General features: G+C 40.8%; 1 protein-coding gene across 2 annotated transcripts in view; it reads right to left on the bottom strand.

Annotated features, from left to right (window-relative positions):
• Positions 1 to 13,237, bottom strand: part of UVRAG (UV radiation resistance associated) — a 164,327-nt gene that overhangs the window by 36,221 nt on the left and 114,869 nt on the right. For both annotated transcript variants that reach the window (XM_048839927.2, XM_048839937.2), the window contains exon 13: positions 11,493 to 11,571. In XM_048839927.2, coding sequence (XP_048695884.1) covers positions 11,493 to 11,571 — 79 coding nt within the window. The remainder of the gene's footprint in view (positions 1 to 11,492; positions 11,572 to 13,237) is intronic.

The following is a 13,237-nucleotide window of genomic DNA, read 5'->3' as shown; positions in this document are numbered from 1 at the left end:
CCAAAGAAAGCATCAAGGAAGGCAAAAAGATAGAGCAGGAGCACGCAGGAAGGGGCACAATGAAGTGTGAGGCATGGGTGAAGCGAAGGAAGGAGACAGACAAAAGTAACAGTAGGGATGAGTGAATTTGTGCAGTCCTGACAGCTGTATTGAACTTCCAGCTATCAAAGATTTCATTGCTACCACCAAAAGTTGCCCATTCCAACAGGGTTTCCCTCTTCCCGTTATATTTGGACAAGAATGAGTAGAAACTGGCCATTTGTTTTAGGATGCGAGGTAAATTTGTCCCCACTGTGACCTCCTGGGGGTGGGGGGGCATGCCCCACAATTTGGAGACCACTGCAGCAAAATGTCCCACTGATAATGAAAGAGCATTACTGAATTGTGAAGTCTCCATCTCCTAAATTCTACCACTTAAAATTTATAAACAACTATAACCCTAGCCAAGATGGGGGCCCACTGTGCTAGGTACTACATGTACACAGTGAAACAGCCCCTTCCACTATCTGTCAAATCCCTCTTTAAAACTCCCCTTTACAGTGAGGCCCTAAACAAAACACAGAACAGGCAGTTACTGAGACCGCTACATGTCATGGTGATCAATACTGTCCCATTGTTTCCTTGTACTTCCCTGTCCCTTAGGCCAATCTGTTGCCTTATATTTAGATTGTAAACTCTCTGGAGCAAGGACCGTCTTTGTTCTGTTTATGCAACGGGTAGCACAATGGGCCCTGGTCTATGACTGGGTTGCCTAGATAATACTGCAATGCAAACAAATCATCTAAATAGACAAAACAAAGGGTGATAGGGGAACAGGCAAGGAGATTAATTTACTTGCCCAAGGTCACACAGTAGGTCAGTGGCAGAACTCATTCCAATTCAATGCCCAATCCACCAATCATACCTCCCCCCACATGGTTTTTAACTACTAAAATATATATTAACTCTTTAAGGTACCAGCAGAGTCATTCCCTGAACCAAGAAAGTACATTTAGGAGAGAACTGGGATTTGTACAGAACCTTTCAATTCCAGAGTATTCCAAAGTATCTAACTCTGGCAAGTAACTAACTCTGGTTAACAAGTGTAAATTGTAAATTTATGAAAATTAGAGGTTTTTGCCATTTTATTTTCTAATTATTTTGCTTTCTCTTCACTTCCTCAAATTGCATCAGTTGTTTTTGGCCCAGTGATGTTTAAACATCTCAGCACTAGATGACAGAGTTCCAACAAAATAATCTTGAGGAAATAAGGAAAAAATACATTAGTTGTATAGGCAGAAAATCAGTACAGGGCAAATTGAAGTCTCAGAGGAAAAAACAGACTACTAAACAAGATAGTCTAACTTTACAAAATATTTTCATCCCAGAGCATCTTTGCAGACAGAAGGAGCAATATTGCATCACCATTTTGTTCCTGTCCATGGCTTGTTCCTCCATTAAGCCCAGTCTGGTCATGTCCCTGCATACAATGTTCTGCCATTTGGGTACAAATGACCTTGGTTGTGTTTGCATCTTCTCTTGCACTTTATCGTGCTTGTCTTCTGCAGTGTCCCCACCGTCATAACCTTTGCAATAGTACCCTAATTTCACATTGCATTCTCCTTAGTCTTAAAATCATTCCATTTTACACCTTCCATCTTTTGAAGAGCTCATTTATACTGTCTCTAGCTTTCAGATGTCTGTTCCTTTTAGTGCAGCTACTTCCAGACTACTGAGTAAGACTGTTGGAACACTAGTGTGATTAATTTTCATTTTGGTATCAAACAATGTTTTTAATCAGTCCACAATTTTGTCAATTTCTGTGCAGCTCTTGTGGCTAAGGCACATCTCCTTTTAAACTTGCTTTGATGGCACCATTAACACAGATCAAGATTCCAAAGTATACAACAGATTCTACTTGTTCTACACTGCTGCTGCATTTCAACATTATCTGTTGTCCCTTTTCCAAGATGCAACCACTTCATCTTCTTGGCATTTCACTATCCGTCCAAGTTGGCCACACCAATTTTCTAAGGTAGCAAAGAGTATCATTAATTCAGCCATATCTACCAGTTGTACTATGTTATCTACATAAGCAAAGCCATGCTCTCCAACTTGTCTAATATTTTTAATGTCCAGTTTAAGAGCACGATGAAAAGCAATGATGATTCCATGTCCCTTGTCTTACACCAAACTGACCTGACCAGTCACTTAAATTTTCCACCAATTCTTGTGGCACTGAAGGGGTCTTTATACAAAGCTTTTATAATTGCAATTATCTTACCCGGCTGACAACTCTTTAGAACTCTGATGGGTAAATGGTTTACCCGAGTACAACAGCAAGACAGTAAATGTGACTCATTGCAGGCTTACACTTCTATAATTATCCACTACATATTACATCGTTTTCCTCTTTTATATTCTGAATTTACTTTACTTTGTATTAGCTTATGTAAAGACTCAATCTTGGTATTTCTGTTTCTTTATGGAGACCTTCTGTGGATTCCAAGACTGGCTGGCTAGAAGAATTAGATTTTTAAACGGTCCTCTGTACTTCTGGGAAATATGTTGTTGCCACACTTGAAAGAATAGCTTGTATTATACGGAGGACACTGCCACTTTTGAAAAACGGGTACACAGAATGAATGACAATTTAAGTGCACAGGAAGCTGAGACAGTTTCAACATAGAACATTAGAATGATAAACACTGGGATGATTAATAGGATATTATAGAAAACATTAATTAAGTTCAGCAAGAAGTATGTAGTGGCTGGGTTAGTACATACTTAGCTGAGAGTTAAGTTGATTGCTGCCACTCTGTATTTATCTGTTCGTTGTTTCTTCAAAATTTATTTATTGTTTAAGGTCCCCCTGCAGTATACTAATTTGTTCTCTTTATTCTAGGATGTGTAGAAACATTTTTCCAAACACAGACAGGACAGCTAGATTCACATTACCACATGGCTTAAATTTCTTAAAGCCATAATTTAGACTGAAAGCTTGCAACTTTTTTTCCTAATCTGTAAGAAGAGTAGACATTTTTAGATACTAAACAAATGTCAGAGTTAAAGTTTAACAATTAACATATGCAGCACTTTCCCCTATAACAGTATTTATCTCGATTTTAAAGAGCGTTGTTCATTCTCTGGGCATGTTAATGTAAGTATTAATAGACTTATACCAGCAATTGCAACTGCATAGCTCAATTGTAGTTCTCAAGTATGTTCAGATAAATGATCATCTGAATCTCTTGTTGGTACACACGAATTGGAGAAAATAAACATGTTCCACAAATTTAAAAATGTGAAAGCTGAGAAATAGAGGCAGAAAATGTTCTCTGAATGAATTCTACAGAGTTGGTAAGAAGCCAGCCATTTATAAGGGTTTCTGATATAATAAATACTGGGATACCAAAAAAAAAAATAAAATAAAAAAATAAAAATGGCAGAGTTAGGTGTTTTACAAGATCCTGGTTCTCTTTTCTCAGTATGAAAGAGTGTTGGTCACGATTTGGATGACTAAGCAACGCAATAATCAAAATAGAAAGTGTTGTTATAACGCCTGCTGCTATATAAACCACCTTGGGGAATCAGTGAAATTATGCCTGTTGCTATATAAACAATCCTCTGTGTTTATATCTTTTGTGGGGAAATTATAAAACTTCAGATTATTTGCTCACTAGCATGTTGCCTGCCTATATTTTATTAAAGAGAGACAAGGTGAGTGAGGTAATATCTTTTATTGGACCAACTTCTGCTGGTAAAAAGTTTTCAAGCTACAGAGAGATCTTCAAGACTGTTCTGAGAAAAATACAAGTTTGAGTAAAAAAACCCACCATGAAAACCCATCCCTGGTATGCTTTTAGAAAGGACATAACCAGAAAGACAAGAGCTGAATGAAGAGTTGTGGAAACAAATCAAGGATTGCCTCCATTTCTGTGACAGTTCCTTGAACACTGAATAAACTACATGTACATAAAACCATTTCCCCTCTTTATAAAAAAAAAACTTGTTAGCTTGGATCTTAAGGTGACAGCCCTACCTCCCCATATCAACTGGATCTGACTACTATGAATCTCTCTGAAAGCCACCTTGAAGTGCAGGTTTTTGATCTGCAATTTAGTTGTGAATTTAGAGCTCATAAAACAGGCACTTGATTGACAGCCCTGGAGACTAAAGCCCTCCATTGATCCACAGAGCGAGGTACTAGCCTAGCGCAGGGTGCCTCATGCTGGGCTGCTGGCGTTCTGACCGCTGACCTGCAACAACCACCCAAAAGCGTTCCATCAGAACTCTGAAAGGACAGTAATGCATACAGCATACAACAATCAAAGCAGCCACCTTTGATACTGTTTTACTCACCGAACAGTTCACTGCTGTAATTGACCTAATTCAGTTTCTCTAACAATGAAGCTTAGATTCTTTGTTTTCTTTAGAATGCGCTGATAGCCTGTGAAAGGTGCCCAGTTGTCAGCTCTAGAAACTGATGTTTTTGAAGTGTACAGAAAGGGAAATAGATACTGCAAATTTCCCCATATTGCCTCACCTGGTATGTAACAAATAGAGGCCAAGAGATAGTTCAATAACTGGTCTCTTCACTGAGATTGTCAGGGTTCGAATTGGGGACAACTGTGGCTGGTGGTTTCTGTATCTCCTCCTCCCATTTAGAATTCAGTTCATGGTCCATCTGAATGTCAGGGGAGATCAATGTATAAAATTGATCTGACTGAGAAACCAACCTACAATATCCTTACTGGTATATTTGGACGAACTGAGATCCCTTTTGCTTTGTTTGACTTGCTTCAAATTTTGTACAACCCTTCAATGTGTGCTTTACAATTTTATTTCACTGCTTTTGTACGGTCTATGTGGATGCAGCTTAAGTGACCAATAACCTTTTAAACTGTTTTTCTTGGTATCCTTTTTACCTAAGAGGTTATGATTTTACTATTCACTTGTAGCAGCAATAGAAATTTTTTGGGGGGAAAAAGTACTCTGCATAGAAAGGGGAAAGTTTGGCTTTATCTTCCAAGAACAGCAAAACTACACTAACCTACTGACTATAATCCACAAACATAATTGATTTTTGTTCCCCATCTTTCAATCTTTAACACTAGAGCACTGCGGAAGTCTCATATTACTAGGCATTTGCATTTTGTAAAAATAATTAAAAGTACATTTTCTGATCCATTATGATAAGTCAGCAAATTAAAACCACAATTGTCAAAGTAACTGAACAAAGCTGATCGTGACGCACCACCCTCGATTGTTTGCTTAATCTCTAATTTGTAAATTTCAGTGATCTGCAATCGTTTCCCAGACAGTAACAGAACTATGGTTCTATAATTCTTAAAACTGAAATTGAGAAAAGCTGACATTTAATACTGGATTTTGCTTTCACTGCAATTTGGTTTAGTGGAGACTGCCCATAGGTATTAAGTAAATAAAGTTATGGGAAATAAGAGTATGTGTTTGCATGCATGCACAACACACTGTATACTTAATCATTTCGATGAGCCAAAAATTGCATTTCCTCTTGGACCCACAGACTTAGATACTAGTGAAATCTTCCACGAAAGTAAACACAATACCCCTCCAGAGAGGTAGCCTATATTAGTGTTCACAGTTTGAATTTATTTGGTATCCTAATAAGGACATGGGAAACAATTGTGAATGAAAGATTGGGGGGAAAAGGCCACTTATGTAAGTGAAGTATTCCTATAAACCTTGCTGGTTAGTAGATTTCTTATAAAAAGAGTGATGAAGTACAGAGTCAGGGGCCTCACGGAGGTGTCTCATACGCCATGATTATTTTTCACAGCATAAATTTAAAAAAGCAATTAGATAGTGCAGTTACCAGCTTAAAAAAATGCCAAAAAACCCCAAATGCACAGAATTTAACTGAAGCTATTTTTTTATTGTTATCCCACGGTTTTGCTTAAGTTATAACTTCAAAGTTGATGCCTTAGTACTTTTTAAACTCCTCAGTATCATGAAGTTATTTTACTGGATTCCAAGACATGGGCACATTCATTTCCTATGATCTCATTCATTGTGAACTTTTACATTACAGTAACCATTACATCAAGGATTGAAAGAGGGTCAAAAGCCCAAGGAGAAACGTAAGTCATTACAAGTTAAACAAGATTTTTGTTTGGATACATAATCTAATTTCCTTTACGTGATCAGCTTTACATTAATAATTTAACACTGAAAAAGGAAATTTTGGAGAACATGACCACCACCAATCACCCCCCTCTTTACAATTTTGTGCTAAGCTAAACCACAGGCCTCTTTCACTTGCTTTCTTTGCTAACTACTATAGATTATAAGTCATTGCTTGGTTCAACATGTTGATCCACAGGTGGCAGTGTGCAAACACTTCTACCCACTTTACACATGCTTCTACTCACTCTTCCCACTTTTTTCAATTACCAAAGAAATTTGTGTTTAAACAAGTATTTGTCAACGTATAAACTATAATGGGTAATGTCCCCTTGGTTGATATTCAATTAATTTGTATTTGATGGTCCAATATAAATAAAGTTTGTTATTTCAGTAACTACTGCATGATCACAGGTTCTAGTTATTTAGCTCATTTTCTTCCAGGTACAATGGGAACTGTCATGCTGAATAAGAACAGCAATATTGGGTCTACCTGCTCTTATGATGTTAAGTTCTATTGCATATACAGACATACAGCCAAGTTATGTCTTCACTGACTTTTCTTTAGCTGTTTCACACACCAGTTATTTCATCAACCTCAACAGAAGAGACCTGTAACTCTAGGAACAGGAAACACTTTAAAATGAGACCTCCGTTCACATTCACAGAGATTTATGAAGAAGAGTCATTGGGAGTATTGGAAGACTGAACAGGACTACTATTTTAGTGGACCACAAACTTCTTCATTTAAGTACAGGTACGACAATAGTACTTTCATAAATCAAAACTTATACGGGTTATTTAGGAAGCAAAATATATTAAATAAAATTTACATAGCAAAAAAAACAAAGGGTAAGAAACCAGTACAAGGACATGACTTCTTAATGAGTTTAAATTATTTAACAGATAAGCATAGGTATTAGCAACAAATATGAACACAGATTAGGATAAAACACTATCAAGAAGCGGGGAGAGAGAAAACTGGTTAGGGTTGTACTGCGGGAAAAGCTCAAGAGTGAAAAATAAAGTTAAGGATAGGAATAAGGTAAATAGATCTTCTGGAGCACATATGGTCTCTTCTCAGACTAATAATGTAAACATTTTTACAGTTTTTGTAGGACCACATCAAAAGTACAGTGTTCAGTTAAAGGTTGCATGATTTGAAAAAACAGAACTTCTCGTTGCATACGAGAAACGGAGGATTTTCTGGACAAAAGTCAGGATATGCTTCTACGGGCACAAAGCTCTAAAGATTTAGAGCAGATTGCACAGCGGAGCCAAGAGGCCAGTGAAGAAGCTTGGCAACATGTGACCTCCAGGAGAAGAAGGGGGAATGTCCGGGTTCCAGCAACGCGGACACAGGTAACTAACCGCTTTCATGTTCTCTCCACAGGTACCATTGCAGAGAGTGGACCAGATGATATGTCTGTGGGGAGAAAGCAGAAGGAGACTCCACTGGTTGGAAGGCATGAGATGCACTGTCCTGAGATGGGGGGTTCCACGACCACCACTCCCAAGAGAAGGAGGCGGGTGGTGGTGGTCGGGGACTCTCTCCTCCGAGGAACTGAGTCATCTATCTGTCGCCCTGACCGGGAAAACCGAGAAGTCTGCTGCTTGCCGGGGGCTAAGACTCGCGATGTGACGGAGAGACTGCCAAGACTCATCAAGCCCTCGGATCGCTACCCCTTCCTGCTTCTCCACGTGGGCACCAATGATACTGCCAAGAATGACCTTGAGCGGATCACTGCGGACTACGTGGCTCTGGGAAGAAGGATAAAAGGAGTTTGAGGCACAAGTGGTGTTCTCGTCCATCCTCCCCGTGGAAGGAAAAGGCCTGGGTAGGGACCGTCGAATCGTGGAAGTCAACGAATGGCTACGCAGGTGGCGTCGGAGAGAAGGCTTTGGATTCTTTGACCACGGGATGGTGTTCCATGAAGGAGGACTGCTGGGCAGAGACGGGCTCCACCTTACGAAGAGAGGGAAGAGCATCTTTGCGAGCAGGCTGGCTAACCTAGTGAGGAGGGCTTTAAACTAGGTTCACCGGGGGAAGGAGACCAAAGCCCTGAGGTAAGTGGGAAAGCGGGATACCGGGAGGAAGCACCGGCAGGAATGTCTGTGAGGGGAGGGCTCCTGCCTCATACTGAGAATGAGGGGCGATCAGCAGGTTATCTCAAGTGCTTATATATGAATGCACAAAGCCTTGGAAACAAGCAGGGAGAACTGGAGGTCCTGGTGATGTCAAGGAATTATGACGTGATTGGAATAACAGAGACTTGGTGGGATAACTCACATGACTGAAGTACTGTCATGGATGGTTATAAACTGTTCAGGAAGGACAGGCAGGGCAGAAAAGGTGGGGGAGTACCACTGTATGTAAGGGAGCAGTATGACTGCTCAGAGCTCCGGTACGAAACTGCAGAAAAACCTGAGTGTCTCTGGATGAAGTTTAGAAGTGTGAGCAACAAGAGTGATGTAGTGGTGGGAGTCTGCTATAGACCACCGGACCAGGGGGATGAGGTGGATGAGGCTTTCTTCCGGCAGGTCGCAGAAGCTACTAGATCGCACGCCCTGGTTCTCATGGGCGACTTTAATCATCCTGATATCTGCTGGGAGAGCAATACAGCGGTGCATAGACAATCCAGGAAGTTTTTGGAAAGCATAGGGGACAATTTCCTGGTGCAAGTGCTAGACGAGCCAACTGGGGGGGAGCTTTTCTTGACCTGCTGCTCACAAACCGGGAAGAATTAGTGGGGGGAAGCAAATGTGGATGGGAATCTGGGAGGCAGTGACCATGAGTTGGTTGAGTTCAGGATCCTGACACAGTGAAGAAACGTAAGCAGCAGGATACGGACCCTGGACTTCAGGAAAGCAGACTTCGACTCCCCCCCAGGGGATCCTACCCATCTGTTCCCTGAGGGGGACTAACATGAAGGGGAAAGGAGTCCAGGAGAGCTGGCTGTATTTCAAGGAATCCCTGTTGAGGTTACAGGGACAAACCATCCCGATGTGTCGAAAGAATAGTAAATATGGCAGGCGACCAGCTTGGCTTAACGGTGAAATCCTAGCGGATCTTAAACATAAAAAAGAAGCTTACAAGAAGTGGAAGGTTGGACATATGACCAGGGAAGAGTATAAAAATATTGCTCGGGCATGTAGGAATGAAATCAGGAGGGCCAAATCACACCTGGAGCTGCAGCTAGCGAGAGATGTCAAGAGTAACAAGAAGGGTTTCCTCAGATATGTTGGCAACAAGAAGAAAGCCAAGGAAAGTGTGGGCCCCTTAATGAATGAGGGAGGCAACCTAGTGACAGAGGATGTGGAAAAAGCTAATGTACTCAAGGTTTTTTTTGTCTCTGTCTTCACGAACAAGGTCAGCTCCCAGACTGCTGAGCTGGGCATCACAACATGGGGAATAGATGGCCAGCCCTCTGTGGAGAAAGAGGTGGTTAGGCACTATTTAGAAAAGCTGGACATGCACAAGTCCATGGGGCCGGACGAGTTGCATCAGAGAGTGCTAAAGGAATTGGCGGCTGTGATTGCAGAGCCATTGGCCATTATCTTTGAAAACTCGTGGCGAACGGGGGAAGTCCCGGATGACTGGAAAAAGGCTAATGTAGTGCCAATCTTTAAAAAAGGGAAGAAGGAGGATCCTGGGAACTACAGGCCAGTCAGCCTCACCTCAGTCCCCGGAAAAATCATGGAGCAGGTCCTCAAAGAATCAATCCTGAAGCACTTACATGAGAAGAAAGTGATCAGGAACAGTCAGCATGGATTCACCAAGGGAAGGTCATGCCTGACTAATCTAATCGCCTTCTGTGATGAGATTACTGGTTCTGTGGATGAAGGGAAAGCAGTGGATGTATTGTTTCTTGACTTTAGCAAAGCTTTTGACACGGTCTCCCACAGTATTCTTGTCAGCAAGTTAAAGAAGTATGGGCTGGATGAATGCACTATAAGGTGGGTAGAAAGTTGGCTAGATTGTCGGGCTCAACGGGTAGTGATCAATGGCTCCATGTCTAGTTGGCAGCTGGTGTCAAGTGGAGTGCCCCAGGGGTCGGTTTTGTTCAATATCTTCATAAATGATCTGGAGGATGGTGTGGATTGCACTCAGCAAATTTGCGGATGATACTAAACTGGGAGGAGTGATAGATATGCTGGAGGGCAGGGATAGGATACAGAGGGACCTAGACAAATTGGAGGATTGGGCCAAAAGAAATCTGATGAGGTTCAATAAGGATAAGTGCAGGGTCCTGCACTTAGGAAGGAAGAACCCAATGCACAGCTACAGACTAGGGACCGAATGGCTAAGCAGCAGTTCTGTGGAAAAGGACCTAGAGGTGACAGTGGACGAGAAGCTGGATATGAGTCAGCAGTGTGCCCTTGTTGCCAAGAAGGCCAATGGCATTTTGGGATGTATAAGTAGGGGCATTGCCAGCAGATCGAGGGACGTGATCGTCCTCCTCTATTCAACATTGGTGAGGCCTCATCTGGAGTACTGTGTCCAGTTTTGGGCCCCACACTTCAAGAAGGATGTGGATAAATTGGAAAGAGTCCAGCGAAGGGCAACAAAAATGATTAGGGGTCTGGAACACATGACTTATGAGGAGAGGCTGAGGGAACTGGGATTGTTTAGTCTGCAGAAGAGAAGAATGAGGGGGGATTTGATAGCTGCTTTCAACTACCTGAGAGGTGGTTCCAGAGAGGATAGTTCTACACTATTCTCAGTGGTAGAAGAGGACAGGACAAGGAGTAATGGTCTCAAGTTGCAGTGGGGGAGGTTTAGGTTGGATATTAGGAAAAACTTTTTCACTAGGAGGGTGGTGAAACACTGGAATGCGTTACCTAGGGAGGTGGTAGAATCTCCTTCCTTAGAAGTTTTTAAGGTCAGGCTTGACAAAGCCCTGGCTGGGACGATTTAATTGGGGATTGGTCCTGCTTTGAGCAGGGGGTTGGACTAGATGACCTCCTGAGGTCCCTTCCAACCCTGATATTCTATGACTCTAACTTGTGAGCCTTTTTTGGGCTTTGCACTATCGTCAGTATACAAAACAGGTGTAATATAATCAAATCAATGGGTTTTTTGCTTAGCATACAATTTAAGGGCCATATACAGCACCATATAAGTGGGGTCTTGCACAGTTCAAGGGCCAGAGTCCATGGATGCTCATTATGTCCAGCTGCATCGAACTGACGATGGGCCTCTTGCAGCAGCTCATGTTAGATGCAAAAAACGCTTGGCAAAAATGAGATGCACTCATTTAATACAAGCCACTGTGCAGACATCACATGGTAGAATGTCTCTAGGAATTTACCACGTCTTTCTGTAACAAATCTCAAAATTTACCAACCTGTGCTATATTTTTGTTGAGAAGATAAACTCCATAATCAAACTGAAGTCTCTCTCCTCCCTTTGGATACAGTGGAAACCTGATGAGGAAGGGTCAAAAGAAAGTCAGATTTAGAAAGTACATATTCAATATTTTACCTTTAAAATTAGCCTGATTTAAGCAGAACCATTTGCTGAGATACCAGCAAGAACACTTCTGAGTGCAAGTAAATCCATAGCCTTGTTTCTGCAGACTTCCAATCCCAATGAACCTGCACAATTTGCACACCAACTGCTCACCAATCCCACTTACACTTCATGCACTTTCTTCCATGAGATATTCTATATCTGGAAACCCTTCCTTGGCTTGGCTTGGCTTGCAATGTCTCTATTGTCTCCTTTTTCAAGTCCCCCCGGGAGCAAATGTCTTCTAAATAAGACCTTGAGGGTAGAGCTTTGGAACACCTAGTGCAATAGTGCAATAGTGACTCTATATAGAGCCCACAACTATCGTATTTCAAGGGGTTATTTCTGTTCTACAGTATGTAATAAGGGAAGCACATTCTATATGATCTCTAAATGTATACTGAGATTTAGGTAATGGGAAAGTACATTGCACGCAGGAATACTTTTGTATTAGAATCATCATGGGTAGTTGCTGGTTCTCAGCTGCTGCTTGTTATAAGGACCATCATTTTAGCCCCAATGTAACTGAAGCTTATTCAAGTTTAATCTTCACTATTACTGTACGGTATTATCAGATATGCAAATTCTTAATAGAGATTTAAATGATTGTTCACGATGAAGCCATTAATTTCACAATTTAATCTTCTACTGCACTCTTTCCTGAGGTTCCTCATTTTGACTTCCTCATATTGTGTCTTGCCAGTTGGGACTTTTACAGGCTGAGCTCATGGTGGTTAACATGTCAGTTTTAGAATCTATCTAAACTACCATATACAGGTTTTTGTCTTTAAACTCAGTATCTTATAAGCTATCTGCAACACATTCTAGACATGTGATTACAAAACATCTATTTTGTTTTGACTTCAAAGGACTTCTTTACTGCAGCTCAGCCACTATTATTATTTGCAACATTTAAAAAGAATTTTAAAGAGCCATTAGAGCTAAATGTTAATAGGTCAGTATTACGGGCAGATGAAATATTAAGACATCAACTCCAAATTTTATGATACTTTCAAACTCTTAATGGGTCACTTCAAGTTGAGCAGTATAAAGACCACCATAACTAGTATATCTAGCTCACCTTGCTTAATACATCTATAAATCCAAGCTGTCTGCAGCATAGGAAAATAAAAGTGCTTTCAAACTGAAGATGTATGCTGCAAAAAAAAAACCTACCACTCAATATACTAAGTGCAAGATACAAATCAAAATGAGTTCATTTCAATACCTACAGTTACACTACTCAACTGTCGCAGAATTTAGATTATAAAGGCTACAATTACAATTAACAGTATAAAACTCATTCAGTCTTGACAATAATACTGCTGTTAAAACACAAAGCATGCTTCACTACATGATAGTATTTCGTTAAGTCACTGAAAATGAGAGCTATATATTTTCTGTTAGAAATGGAAACCTCAATTAAAGGGACATGGAAAAAGACAATATCAAGCACTTAAAGGTTTCTCTCCTGCACAATCAATTTCTTGTAATGAACCCTTTAAAGTCATTAAGTTTAAAGTTCTCTCCCTACCAGTTTTTTCCTTCTGACATTTGGCTAACATTCAAGATCCATAAATC

This window comes from Caretta caretta, chromosome 1, assembly GCF_965140235.1.
Source record: "Caretta caretta isolate rCarCar2 chromosome 1, rCarCar1.hap1, whole genome shotgun sequence".
NCBI lineage: Eukaryota > Metazoa > Chordata > Testudines > Cheloniidae > Caretta > Caretta caretta.
The sequence above is the reverse complement of the archived record's forward strand: the minus strand, read 5'-3'. Positions and strand labels throughout refer to the sequence as shown.